The sequence below is a fragment of the Asterias amurensis genome, chromosome 20 (genome assembly GCF_032118995.1).
Source record: "Asterias amurensis chromosome 20, ASM3211899v1".
Lineage (NCBI taxonomy): Eukaryota > Metazoa > Echinodermata > Asteroidea > Forcipulatida > Asteriidae > Asterias > Asterias amurensis.
The window spans coordinates 4,919,616-4,932,750 of record NC_092667.1 but is presented as its reverse complement, the minus strand read 5'-3'; the positions used below and the strand labels follow the sequence as shown (position 1 = coordinate 4,932,750).

General features: G+C 40.3%; 1 protein-coding gene across 6 annotated transcripts in view; it reads right to left on the bottom strand.

Annotated features, from left to right (window-relative positions):
* The window catches only part of LOC139952190 (lethal(3)malignant brain tumor-like protein 4), a 51,584-nt gene that overhangs the window by 4,881 nt on the left and 33,568 nt on the right, over nt 1-13,135 (bottom strand). For 5 of the 6 annotated variants that reach the window (XM_071951232.1, XM_071951235.1, XM_071951234.1 and 2 more), the window contains 15 exons: nt 10,285-10,610; nt 9,489-9,684; nt 9,093-9,210; nt 8,254-8,365; nt 7,688-7,760; nt 7,276-7,355; nt 6,611-6,845; nt 4,405-4,496; nt 3,612-3,843; nt 3,036-3,121; nt 2,352-2,605; nt 1,410-1,484; nt 816-944; nt 267-491; nt 25-92 (listed from right to left, as the gene is read on the bottom strand). In XM_071951232.1, coding sequence (XP_071807333.1) covers nt 25-92; nt 267-491; nt 816-944; nt 1,410-1,484; nt 2,352-2,605; nt 3,036-3,121; nt 3,612-3,843; nt 4,405-4,496; nt 6,611-6,845; nt 7,276-7,355; nt 7,688-7,760; nt 8,254-8,365; nt 9,093-9,210; nt 9,489-9,684; nt 10,285-10,610 — 2,301 coding nt within the window. The remainder of the gene's footprint in view (nt 1-24; nt 93-266; nt 492-815; nt 945-1,409; nt 1,485-2,351; nt 2,606-3,035; nt 3,122-3,611; nt 3,844-4,404; nt 4,497-6,610; nt 6,846-7,275; nt 7,356-7,687; nt 7,761-8,253; nt 8,366-9,092; nt 9,211-9,488; nt 9,685-10,284; nt 10,611-13,135) is intronic. The other variant, XM_071951237.1, reaches the window with a different exon arrangement.

Below are 13,135 nucleotides of genomic sequence, written 5' to 3'. Positions count from 1 at the left end.
TTTCCAGAAGATTTGAAGACTTACTTTCATCTTTATCCGAGTGTGATTTCTTTTTCCTCTTTTGAGGTAGTAGAAGCCCTGTGCCTTTATGTCTGAAAAGGAAGGTAAAATAAATATAAGAACTTGTCATAACAGTCTAATTAGAGTCCAAACATCACTGCAGTTTGTTTACGAATAAGATTAGGGCCAGCTGATCAAAAAATCAACGAGTTCACTCATTCCTCTTTGAAAAATGAGTAAAACCAAAACTATAAAAATAAACCTACTGTCTTTTTCCTCTTCCCAACGCCAGGCTCTTAGGTGGCGTAGCCAGTGGAGGGCGACCAGGACCCCTTGGAATGGGTGACGGGGACGGACTGGATGATTTATCACTGGTCCCATTCTGTAGATTCAGGTTCTTCTCATAGAGCGGACAGCCAGACAGCCGATGGTGCCCCGTGTATTTACCGGTCACATGACCCGAGCCATCACAGCCTGGGGTCGGACATTTTCTATACAAAAAAATCAAAATTGAAATTGATTTCAACAATTTAAAACAAGACGACAGAGAGTCAATGCTGATGATGAAAAGGTCTGACACTACACATGGGTTCAGAATTTAAGGAGGTATGTCGATGATGGCATTTCCAACTTTTGGTAAACCCTGTAGTTATAGATTCCAAGGAACTTGAAATTGATGTTCTAAACCACTCGGCAATGAAACCCTATACTTGTATTTGCAAGTTTACTTGTTATGATTACTTCTTAATATTAGAGGTGGATTTTTAACAATTTTGTTTAGCAGGATTTGGACTGTTTAGGATGAACAGACTCACTTGATTTCTGGAGATTCAATCGGTGATTTCTTGCCGTCTTTGGAGAGTGACTTTGATCCGACATAGAGTCTGTCTATGATGGGCGACTCCTTAGCCATATTACACAGCGAGTACGGACAGCCAAATGCACTGCAGGGTTCAGGACAAACCATGGGTTAATATCGCAAGTATAAAATGTATTTAATATAAAAAACTTTTTTAAAAATTTTTATCACTTACATATCAGTCATTGTTCCTAGACCCAAATTTATAGAGCTGCTTATAATCACAAAAAGTAGCTAAGCACACAACAAAATTATGCTTACCAGAATATGGTTACCAGCCACTTTGTCATGTTCAATCTGTGACTGGTATCCTGCCTTTTTTGCTTAAAAGCTTTTAAGCACTGTGTTCTGCTTATAAATCAACTCTATGAAAGTGGACTCTTGTGTCAAACCTCTAAAGTTTTTAAGAACGATTTTCAGAAAACTAACTGTCATTTCAATGTTATTGCCATCATTTAAAATGACATCCGCCTGATAAAAACCATCCCATACCCAACAGGCCTTTTGCATCCCCTAACCTAATGCTACAGTCCACAATCCAACTACTTACCTATGATGCCCAGTATACTTGGCCCCTTTGATGTGGCCTATTCCATTACACCCTGGGGTAGGGCAGCCTGCTTGCCTGAAGACAGAAACAACCAATACATGACAGGTTATTGTGTGATGTTTCAATGAAGTTTTTTGCCACATGTGAATGTAGGAAAGACCAAATTTATACTGGTTATTTAATACGGAGTGCAGGAAGTGGATGTCACTGTTGGCAACAAATCAAGGCCATGTCAAACAGTAGTTTCAGCAGTCAATTTCAGCAGTCTATTTTATTTGATTACAAATCTAACAGCACTATAAGTGCAAATAATACGATGAATAGGAAATGAGAAGAAATGTTCAGTTTTAGATGTAGGCATGGTAGGAGGAAAATCCCAATTGGGGAAACCCATGCAATTAGGTAGGGACTGAAAACCCAATCCACCTCCTGTCTCAACCAGGAAGGGACTAAAAACCCAATCCACATGCAAGGCTCCTGTCTGAGGTGCGATTCAAACTGGGTCCACAGAGTTTAAAGGCGGGAAAGAAACCACCAAGCCAACTTTTACCCTGCATTTTCGATTATTTATTATAGTCTCAAATGAATTCTCCAAGGTAACAATAGAGTTTGTAAAATTGACCTTTGAACACAAGCTTCCTGTTCTGTGAGAATGTGTGCTTCCCGCTTAAAGTGGTCAATCAAAGTGGGCACCAGTTGTTGTTTATGTCAAAAGAATTCAGGATAGAGAAAGTAAAGCCCAGTTCACACTTCCAGCGAATGTAAAGCGAATTTTGGTGACGCAACAATCGGTACGCGCTCCTTTTCCCGTTGTGAACCGGGCTTTAACAAACCTCTTCTCAGAAAGCAGTAGTTGTATGAATGTCAAAATAAGCAATGCCATGAATTTGGTCTCCTCTGCTTATTAATCACGGAACAGACTGTCACTCATGTTGGACTTACCCTGGGGTTTCAAGGAGTTGTGAGGGTTTAATGGGCGGCACCAGGGAGTACCCTGTCTTATTACACCATCCGACAGGGTGTATGTCAGGGGAATCGTCATCCATCCAGAAGTCATATACCTCCATCCAGCCATCAAAGTGGATATTGATCTTGTGGCCTGTGACGTCGCCGACCGTTGCTACCCGGATGAGGGAGGGGTTGCGTTGGTCAACGACTTCGAGCTTCATGCCGGTGTCGAAACCTGCTGGTTGTCTCTGAATAAGAATTGGAATGATAAAGTATAAAGTATGGTGTGACACATTAGAGCGGGGCCCAACTCTGCTTACCGTCGCATGTAAGCGGAGATCACTACTAACGTGAAGTACACAGAAGCAAAAAGTCCCTGGAACCCGTAAGATTCTTTGCTTACCATAAGCAGAAAGTGACATTGGACAGGATACCAGCCACCACCGGTCTGAGTTTAATTGTATTTTGGCTGGTAACTTTATTCTGGTAAGGGTGATTTCATTTTACTTAGCTTCATTTTGTGCTTAAGCAGCTCTATGAAATTAGGCCTAAGTTAAGTTAAGCAATACTTATATTAGGCCCAGGTGATCCCCCACTCCAATCTAAACCTTGCATCTCTCCAGAGGTCCCTGGATCATGAATTCCCTGTATGAAATCAGCCATTTGCTGCTCACTTACCGGTTTAAACGCTCTAGTCGGTACAGCAACAGCCTTGGTTTTGGCTAAGTAGTCAGCCCAGGTAAAATTAGCAATATCTTCATAATCTGTATGAAACAGTAACAAGGAAGACAAAAACTGTTTACTTTCACAACTTTGGTTAATTTTGGTTTTACCCTTACATCGATGTGTGTTAGCACATTCCTGAATTCTGTGAACAAAAATCACAGGCATATTGCACGCGTCGGATTCAAACCCACTACCTACATGTATTAATAAGGGAATAAAAGGGTAGCGAAGAGTTCTTAAACGACCGGCGTGGGTTGTGTGTACGCGCGCACTTAGAAATAGATTACGCGCGCGCGCGCTTACATATATTACGCACTGTTACTAATAGCTATGAATTGCGTTCCGCGTGATAATCTTGCGCGCGTGTGCCCGACATGCGGAAGCCAGCAGGTCTTAAACAGCTTCAGATGTGTCTTTATCAACCGTTTAAACACCCCCACGTGATGCGCTCTCCACCAATAGGAATAGCGAAACTGTCTGAGGTATTTATGAATAACAATTATAATAAGGTTAAAGACAGCAACCCACCATTTGGAGGAGACAGGATATTCCCATTGTCTTCACACCATCCAACAGGATGGATGTAAGGGGAGGAGGAATCGCACCAGTAATCGTACATGTCCTCCCAAGCATCGAAATGAATCAAGAAGCGGCTCTCCATGATGTTGGCCACCGTGGCAACGCAGATCAGCGATGGGTTCTTCTTATCGATGGCTTCTAGTTTCATGCCTTTTCGGAAGCCGTGAGGAGTCAGACAATCCTATGTACGATACAAAAATTGAAAAGTGGAAATTGTGAATGCTTGGCAGTTTCATGAAACTTTTAGTATCCACAGCATGGAATTTCATCTTTGATAGGGCAAGGCCATTTTCATTTTGTATAGGGCACTTCCATTGGAAAATCCGACAGTCTATGGGAAACTTTTGACAGGAGACCAAGGGGCTAGACCAGGGGCAACAGATGCCATGGCTTCTGCGTAATTCCAGGCCTGTAGTGATATTATGTTTACTTCACACACAGTGTGTACATTTGTGATCATCTTAAGCCCTTTACACAAGAGCAGTTTAACAAGAATCCCTTGATACATCTTTAACATAGTTGCACAACTTAACAAAATGCACCTCAATTTTCGGACTGTCCATGGTCCCTTGTAAAATCTTCTCAATCGGACTCTAAATTCTAAATTCTCAATCTAAATTTTGTCAGAGGTACAGATCAACAAAAAATCTTCCACTCACGGTGATTTTGACCATGGATGTGTCCAAATCATTGTCTGATGGGGAACATTATACCAGTCTGAGTGACAAGGATGTATACTTACGTTCTCATAGCTTTTGAATAGAGTCTTTGGGGCTGCTTGAGACTTTGTCATCTTGAGGTATGAGCTCCAACTGAAGTTATCAGCAGTAAATCCTAAATAAATAACAAACATGTTAAATTCCTTCGACTACACGGCCACATATTGACAAATCATTGAACGATCATTTGTAAGCACAAACTATTGTCAAATTTGCTTGAAATATGGCTTTCCTTCAAGGAAGCATTTACATAACATGTCATGCATGTAATACAGAGCATTGATATGCCACTCTATACCAAGAACAAAGAATTCAGCAACAGATTTAAACAAAATGAAAAGGGAAAAAAAACATTAAAACAAACAGATCATGATAAGCCGGGAGATAGGTGAGCTTAAGATTGGATGTTTTTCTGCGCGTTTCAGTTCGCAACGAGTAGTGATTGGTGTCTTGACCACAAACACCCTAGGACCTTATATTGGACTTGCCCTTCATATGAACACTGTGTCCTACTGCATAACTAACAATCAGCAACTCATATAAGCTCAGCACCAAAGGCTTGTGCATGTTATTTACAACGACAAAAAGAAATAGAAGATCTGCCAGCCAACTACAAAAAATAAACTCAAAATACATGCTCAAAGATTCATGCCATGAGCAAACACATACCATTGACCTTGAAAAGGAAATTAACTGCAAGGCGACACAACAAGAAACAATCATTCGCAGAAATAATTATGGCACATAGAGACTGATCTTGATTATTAGGCTATAGATGTAATTTTTTGCAACTCAGCATAATATGGGATACCACTATATTCGGTTCGATATGCTAACTTACGCATTGGGGAGAACACTGAAATTTTGTTTTTCAAAGGCAAGTCAATATTAGTGTCTGAATTAAGATACAAATTTGAGAATTATCATCCCTGCTTAAAACAGGGGGGGGGCTTAATACTGATAACAAAAACGTCAACAACTTGGATCCAGATCTAAGAAAGTGCGCTGAAATGATGGCAACGTTTTTTTTTTTATAAACCCCTTAGAGTTATACATAGATTCCAAGGAGCTTTTTAAAACAGTATCATCCAAATTAAATAAAAGAACATAACAATAATAATAATAACAATAATAAGAAAGGATTGCAATCCACACATATCCACCCTGCGGGGTGTTCAAGGCACAGAAAAACAAAAACAAAACGAAAGAAAAATAAACAGAACAAACTTAGTCCTTGAAAACATGATTTCTGGAGAAATCAACCTAATACCAATTTATTTTAAACCAGACAGACATAAAAAAAAGTCTAAAGCGACCTTTAAATTACAATATTCCTTTGATAACCAGCGCCCAAACAAAACACATGCAGCAGGCAGGCAGGTAGAAATGAGCAATAAAATTCAGCGAAGGACTTACCTCTGCCTAGTGTTGTTAAGACAATAACAGATAGGAATGGTGGAGGGGAGATGAAAAGGTGAAATTGCAAAACTTTATTTTACAGAATAGAATGAATTAGTTATCTACGTTAAATTTTTGCAGATGGCTCGATTTCAAAGGCATGTGTGGTTAGCATTTATTTGTTATTATTGTTTTAATGTTTTCATACATTTAGACGATGCATTTCCTACAGGCTTTCTCAAAACAGGACAGGGGTGAGATTTGATAAATGGGAAAATTGCTGAAAAAGTTGCCCTAGGCATGGATACCCACTTATTCTACATCTAGAACTTCCCAGATGTTACAATTCAGGAGGTTCACAGACTTTGTGCATCAGGGGAAACATAAAACTACAGGTTTCAACACAATGTGGACTACATGTATGGCTTTGGGCAGGCTAGGTTCCCCTTTATTCTAGACCAAGAACCTCCAAGATGTTACAATTCAGGAGGTTCACAGACTCTGTGCATCACTGGAAATACAAAACTACCGGTTTATGGACACAATGTGGACTATTTCTGTCTCCCTTTGGCATGTTTGGTGACTGCTCTAATTACCTCTTCTGAAATCAAGACAAAGCCTGATAAATCCCATGCATGAAGGGGTGAGATTGCTGACAAAAAGGTCTGAAATATTAGGGTATGAAATGATGGCATTTCCAACCTTAGGTAACACCTGGGGTTGTAGGTTTCAAGGAGTCTTTGTAAAAAGTATCTCAAAAGAAAAAAAGCTACTCTTTTTCACCAAGCAGCAGACTGAGTTTTGATAAAAGTCTGAAAAGAAGTGACATACCTTTTGGGTATTGCAATTTATGGTTTGTCTTCTCACACCATCCGGCCGGCTGGATGTCCAGAGAGTCAGCATTGGTCCAGAAGTCGTAGCACTCCGAGTAGCCGTCAAAGTGAAGCCTGAGCCGGTACCCACGCACCTCGGCCACGGTCAGCACACAGAAGAGGGACGGGTGCTTAGGGTCGATGCCTTCAAGTTTCATACCGGTTTTGAAGCCGTTTTTTCCGATGGGGAAGGCCTATATAGTTGTACACATCACAATTATTAATATAGTCTTAAGTACTAATTTCAAAAAATGTTCCCCATCCCCCTCCCTCACCCACAGACCAGGAGCCAATTTCATAAAGCCTGTAAGCACAACAACTAAGCACAACAAAATTTGCTAAGCAAAACCAAAATTTGGTTTAGCAAAAATAGATAACCTGTACAGTTACCATTGCTGCGATCGCTACCTCAGTCATTTCTTGATTGGCCAAGAAATTTGCTCAGCAGATTAAGAAACTGGGCCCTAGAATTATACAGAGGCCTCTGTTGCCCCTGGTCTTTGCCTTGGTGCCCCTTTAAAAGTTTCCAAAAGACTTCAAATGAAAATGACCTGCATCTCTCAACAAGTGATGACATCTTTTGCAAAAGATTTCAAAGAAACTCGTCCGGATCTCCGTACTTACATCTTTGAAGAATTTGGCTGGGGCAGCCATCGCACGTTCCTGCTGAAGATACGCTGCCCAGGTGAATCCTTTCTTCTTACCTAGGTAGAGGGCACAATACAAGTTGATTAACACAACACCATAGAAGAAGAACAAATTGGCAGTATATGTATGTTTATGAAAGGTTTTTGAAATGCGGATGGATCACTCCAAACTTTTCTTTCTAGATATATTTTTATAACAACAAACAAGAAGAGTGTAAGTCTGGGATTGTAGTGTGACCAGAGTCAGCAAGGTAATGGGGTCTACTAACTTTCTCATAACAATAATAGCATTTGTAGAGCACTATCACTCCTTGGACGCATTCTTTTGAATGTTTTTGCAGAAATGCCGGGGAAAAAAAGCTTGACATGTATATTTTATTGATGCTTACCTGGTTTTCCCACCGGTGATTTTTCAATCCCTTTGATGTTGATGATCATCTTCAGATCCCCATGAAGATGGGCCTGGTAAAAAAAGAAATAAACAAAAAACTTTTTAAAGAACACCTCGAAATACTACAGGTAAAACTTTAAATTTGTAATAAAGTAGGAATATTTTACCAAGTACAAGGGCTGACCTACATGTACAGATGGTGTTGGCTCTAATAGATATTTCAGGCTATTTTATCATAATTAAGCAGATTTTTTCAAGGGCAAATTAAAAAAAAAAACAGTCAGGAAAGGCCTGGTCACACAGACTGATAACGAGATCGAAAACAAGAACGTTAAAAATGCACGCCCTTGATGGGTTGAATTGCTCCACGCAGAATATATCACGCTTACTCAATCAATCGAGGGCGTGCAAGTTAATCGTTTCCATTTTGTTCTCGTTATCAGGGCCTGTGTGACCGGGCCTGAAGAATATCATGCTTGGGTCTGACCAACCAAACAAAAACACAACAAACACAACAAACAGGAAACAGACAAACAATCAAATGGAACATGGAAATTGTTAGACCTCCTTCACCTTGCCCTCTGGCCCGGGGCTTTTAGGTTTGCGTCCGACTTTCTTCTTCAGCATCATATGGGTGCTCTTCTTCTTCTCAGAGTCCTTACGGATGCAACCTTGCCTACAAGGAGACGCAGAAAGGAAAGGAGAAATTGAACTTTGATTTTTATCCGTGCACCTAATTCTAAGATTCCCTGGACAAAATAGGGAAGACACTTCAAAGGAAGGTGAGGGGTCAGAGAACTGTCAATGGAAGTCTTTTGAGGATACTTAGGTGGCAAGGGCCCAAATTCATAAAGCCTGTAAGCACAAAAACTTGATGAGCACAGCATAGCATCGCTTAGCAGATACAGGCTACCTGCAAACTACATTAAGTTTTGATTGATGTTGCTAGTGCCCAGAAATTTGTCAAGCAGTATTTTCTGCTAAAGAGCTTTATGAAATTGGGCCCAGATAGGTAAATCCATTGTTCACAAAATATGCCTTGCATGATCAGACGTGTACAAACTAGTACGGATATAGAAGGCTCCCATGTAAACAGCTTGGCCCAATTTCATAGCGCTGCTAACATGGCTAAGCACAAAAGTTTGCTTAGCATGAAATTTCTACCTTGATAATGCCAACCAAATTTCCAGGTGATTTTCAGGACAAGCAAAAGACAGCTGAATACCAGTAAGAAAGCAACATGCAACAAATGGCAATTTGAATGGTAATCCTGTTTTTAACAAGGAGGAAATTTCATGCTAAGCAAATTTTTGTGCTTAGCAGCTCTATGAAATTGGGCCCTGGTGGATTCAATAACCAGTTCAAGTGACACTTTGGGTCCTCTGATAAAGAGATGCACTTACTTGCTAGCATAAGTGCCCACACAGGACTGGCTGCAGAATCGACCAGACTTGCAGAACTGTGAGATGGGTCCCTGTTTGCCGCACTGTTCACAAATACAGATCTTGCTACTTGGTTCCTCTGTGCATGACAAACAAAAATAAATAGTTTTAAAAACAACCACTGCAGAGTTTTCCCTTAACTTGTTCAGTGAGTAGGCCTATACTGGGACCAGTTGCTTGCATAAGGACACAGTGTCATGACAGGGACTCGAACCCACACTCTGCCGATTAGATACACCAGACCTTGAGTTTGGTGCTCTCAACCGCTCAGCCATGACACCACACTGCGTTTTTTTTATTTTTATAACAAAGTTTAGGGTTAAACTGGCGACCCTGAATTCCCTCCCCACAACTTACCCATGGTACCTGCTTCTCCCAGGTACTGGAAGGTGCTGTCGCCCATCATGGGGGTCATCTTGTCATTGGATAAGTCACTACCTGCCTCGCTGGCAGGGGTGGGCGGTGTCTGGCTAGGGGTGGGCTCGCCGGAGGCAAATTCCGTATCTGCTTCATCTGTGATCAGCTCCAGAACTCCAAACTCATTCATCTTGAACTACATTCATAATCAAAACATTTGTAAATATCCATTTTAAAATCAAATGCGTACTTTCATAATGGTGTTTAAATGTGTACTTTTTTAAGTTGACATCCCTCATGTTGTGAAAAAAAAAGAGTAAGTTATATGTGAAATTGTAGGAGAATTGTTGATAACTAAAGATAGGGATGAGATTTGTTGCCTACTGGTCTGGGATCCCTGTTGCATGTCTAGACCCTAAACCTCTCAGATGTTACATTCAGGGCCCAATTTCATAGAGCTGCTGAAACAGAAAATATTGCCTAACAATTTCAGAAAATATTGTTCTGCTTAGCAGAAATGAGCAGGTTACCAGTCACAAATTGTACATAAGACATAGTAGCTTAGCTGGTAACCTTATTCTTATCAGCATAATTTTGTTAGTGCTGAGCTACTTTTTTGAAATTGGGCCCAAGGGGTTTACAGACACTGTGCATCACCAGAAATACAAGGCAGACTATTTCTCTCTCCATTTGGTGACTGGTTTACTTCTTTCAAGATCACTTTTGTTTTGAGAAAATCTACCATCAAATTTCTGTGACCATGGCAAGAGCGTTCCAGGGGCTAGTAAATATTAACCTTCATGTCACTCCCGGGAAGGATCCCGATGCCATCCTCATTCCATTCAACCAGCTCATCCATTCCTCCCTCACTCCCGCCTCCATCTTCAAGCTTGACCCCCTGGCTGTCACCATTGTCCCCTTCCTCTGGAGGCTGGGTGTCTTCTTCCTTGACCTCTTCCTTGACCTCTTGTGGCTCATCGGAGATTGGCTGCGACGTGGTTGGCGTGGAAGGCGCTATGTCGATGTTGGACTTCTCGAGGGTGGGCATTTCTTGGGGAGGTGAGATGGGCAGGGTGGAGTCGGTCGACGGTTTTGTTGCATTATTGGCAATTATTGGAGGATCTAAAAACAAAACAAAAAACATGTTTTTATATTTCAGAAGTAACTTCCTATATGTAAAATAACTTGATTAAAAAAATTCATTGCTGACAAACAAGGTCTGAAACTAGGATCTGAGGAGGGGGAGGTGTTGAAATTATGAAATTTCTACCTTTCAGTCTATGAGAGGATGTAAATTTCAACAAGCTTTTGGGAAGTGTCCCAAGGGCTGGAGGAGCTGACTATAAAGGATAAGATTTCTTTGACTGGAAAATTAACAGGTCTGAATTAATTCAGAGGTTTTCAAATTATAATCAATGCAAAAATTCAAAATTAATTGGAGGTAAATGGGAGGAAGAAAAGTAACTACATGTTACACTTGAATTGTATGATATAGACTGCCCTCGGTCAGTCTTAACTATAGAATGGTGTAATGTTCATGATGTATTTATTTACACCTGTACAAAATGTTCAAACTAATAGCTGTAGCTTACGTTGTAGGCCTACTATAAACAAACCTGTGTCTTAACCTTGTTCCTAGTGTTCATTAGTTGGAAGTGAAGTTCTGATCAGAACGGGGTATACATATTAAATGCAGATAATTAGCCTAACTACAATGTCACACATGTTATGCAGCAAGTATGCTATAGATACATTTTTTACTATTCTGGCAATTTGCAAAAAATGATAACTACATTACATCCATCTGCAGCTTTTCTTCATTGAACTTTTTCCCCCATGTTTGAGTACATTTGGGACAGCTGACCTTTGACCTTCTATGAGTCACATCACAGAGAGAAGCTACATAAAATGTTATAATGTAAGGGCAAGGAAGTTTTCCCTAATAAACAGCAGTTCATACATGCCATAAAAGAGAATTGTTGTAATCTCTACTCGAACACTTCATGGGGCACCAAGGCAATGAACAAACATGGAGGTTTTTGATCTGTATCGTGAACTGAATGCCTGTGTGAAACTAATGGACCATAACAGTAGAAACTTTTTACAAAATGTTTATATTGTACATGAATGAATTGAAACAAAAGCCACTCAGCTGATAAAGGCAGTACCACCATATCCTTATTTGTACAAGATCTACATTTTAACGTGTGTTTTGGTTGCCAATATTATCACTCAACCTGTCTCTGCAGGGAATTAAATAGACAGGAACTTTCACTTTAATTCAAACAAATAGACAGGAAAGTTCACTTTAAAAAGCATGCAATATTAAAACCAAAAACCTAAAAATAAATCACACAAACATCCATCAACTCACACTATCAAGTTCTTCAGGAAAAACCTAACCTGAGTTAAATTTTAGGATCAACATCACACTTCAAATATATGCTCAATAAAAAGCAATTCACAAAATAATTTCTAAAAGCAATGGATCTTATTTTTTTAAATTGAATTTCCTCTGACAGTTAGAAAAGATCTTGCCCTTTGAGACAGAGGGTTCAAATCTTGGCCATTTTGTGTATTCCAAGTACACAATTTATGGTTACTATGCTCTAGAACTATATGTTCAACAAGACACTATGGAGGAAAATAACAGTCTTTTAATTTCCCACAAGACCAGACAGGATGTTGGCCCTTCTTGTTCAATGTGCTTGTTATGACACAAAGTATTGGCCAGGCTTTGTTTGGTCACAGCACTTCACCATGTATACATTACGAATCATGTTGATTCCAACTGGGTCCATTTCATGCACAAAGTATATGGGCCCTTTACTTACTGCAGAGTTCTTCACTTACGAAAAGCTATATAATAAAGCAAGTACATGCATGAGACGTTTTATAATATAAGCGCAAAATTCTTCTGTTAAATGTATTGGCCAGGCTTTGTTTGGTCACAGCACTTCACCATGTATACATTACGAAAAGCTATATAATAAAGCAAGTACATGCATGAGACGTTTTATAATATAAGCGCAAAATTCTTCTGTTAAATGTACATCAATGAAATTAAGCACTGCACTTCAACCTAGAGGAACCAATTACGTAGAGCGGCTTTCAAAGCAGAAAATATTGTTCCACAATTTCTGCTTAGCAGAAATGATTAAACAGCACCAGTGAAACTTGTACAAGGCATGGTATTTGGACTGGTATCCCTGTTCTGGTGAGCAAAATGTTGTTGTGCTTAACTACTTTTTGTTTATTAGAAGCTCTAATGAAAGTGCCCTGCTCTATGCAATCAGGTCCTGCTCTGTGCAATCGGGCCCTGCTCTATGCAATCGGGCCCCACGGTATGAAATTGGGTCCGCGCTATAAAATTGGGTCCTGCTCTATGTAATCGTGCCCTGCTCTATGCAATCGGGTCCTGCTCTATGCAATCGGGCCCTGCTCTATGCAATTGGGTCCTGCTCTATGCAATCGGGCCCTGCTCTATGCAATTGGGCCCCGCGCTATGAAACTGGGCCCTGCGCTATGAAACTGGGCCCTGCTCTATGCAATTGCGCCCTGTTCTATGCAATTGGGCCCCGCGCTATGAAACTGGGCCCTGCTCTATGAAACTGGGCCCTGCTCTATGCAATTGCGCCCTGTTCTAT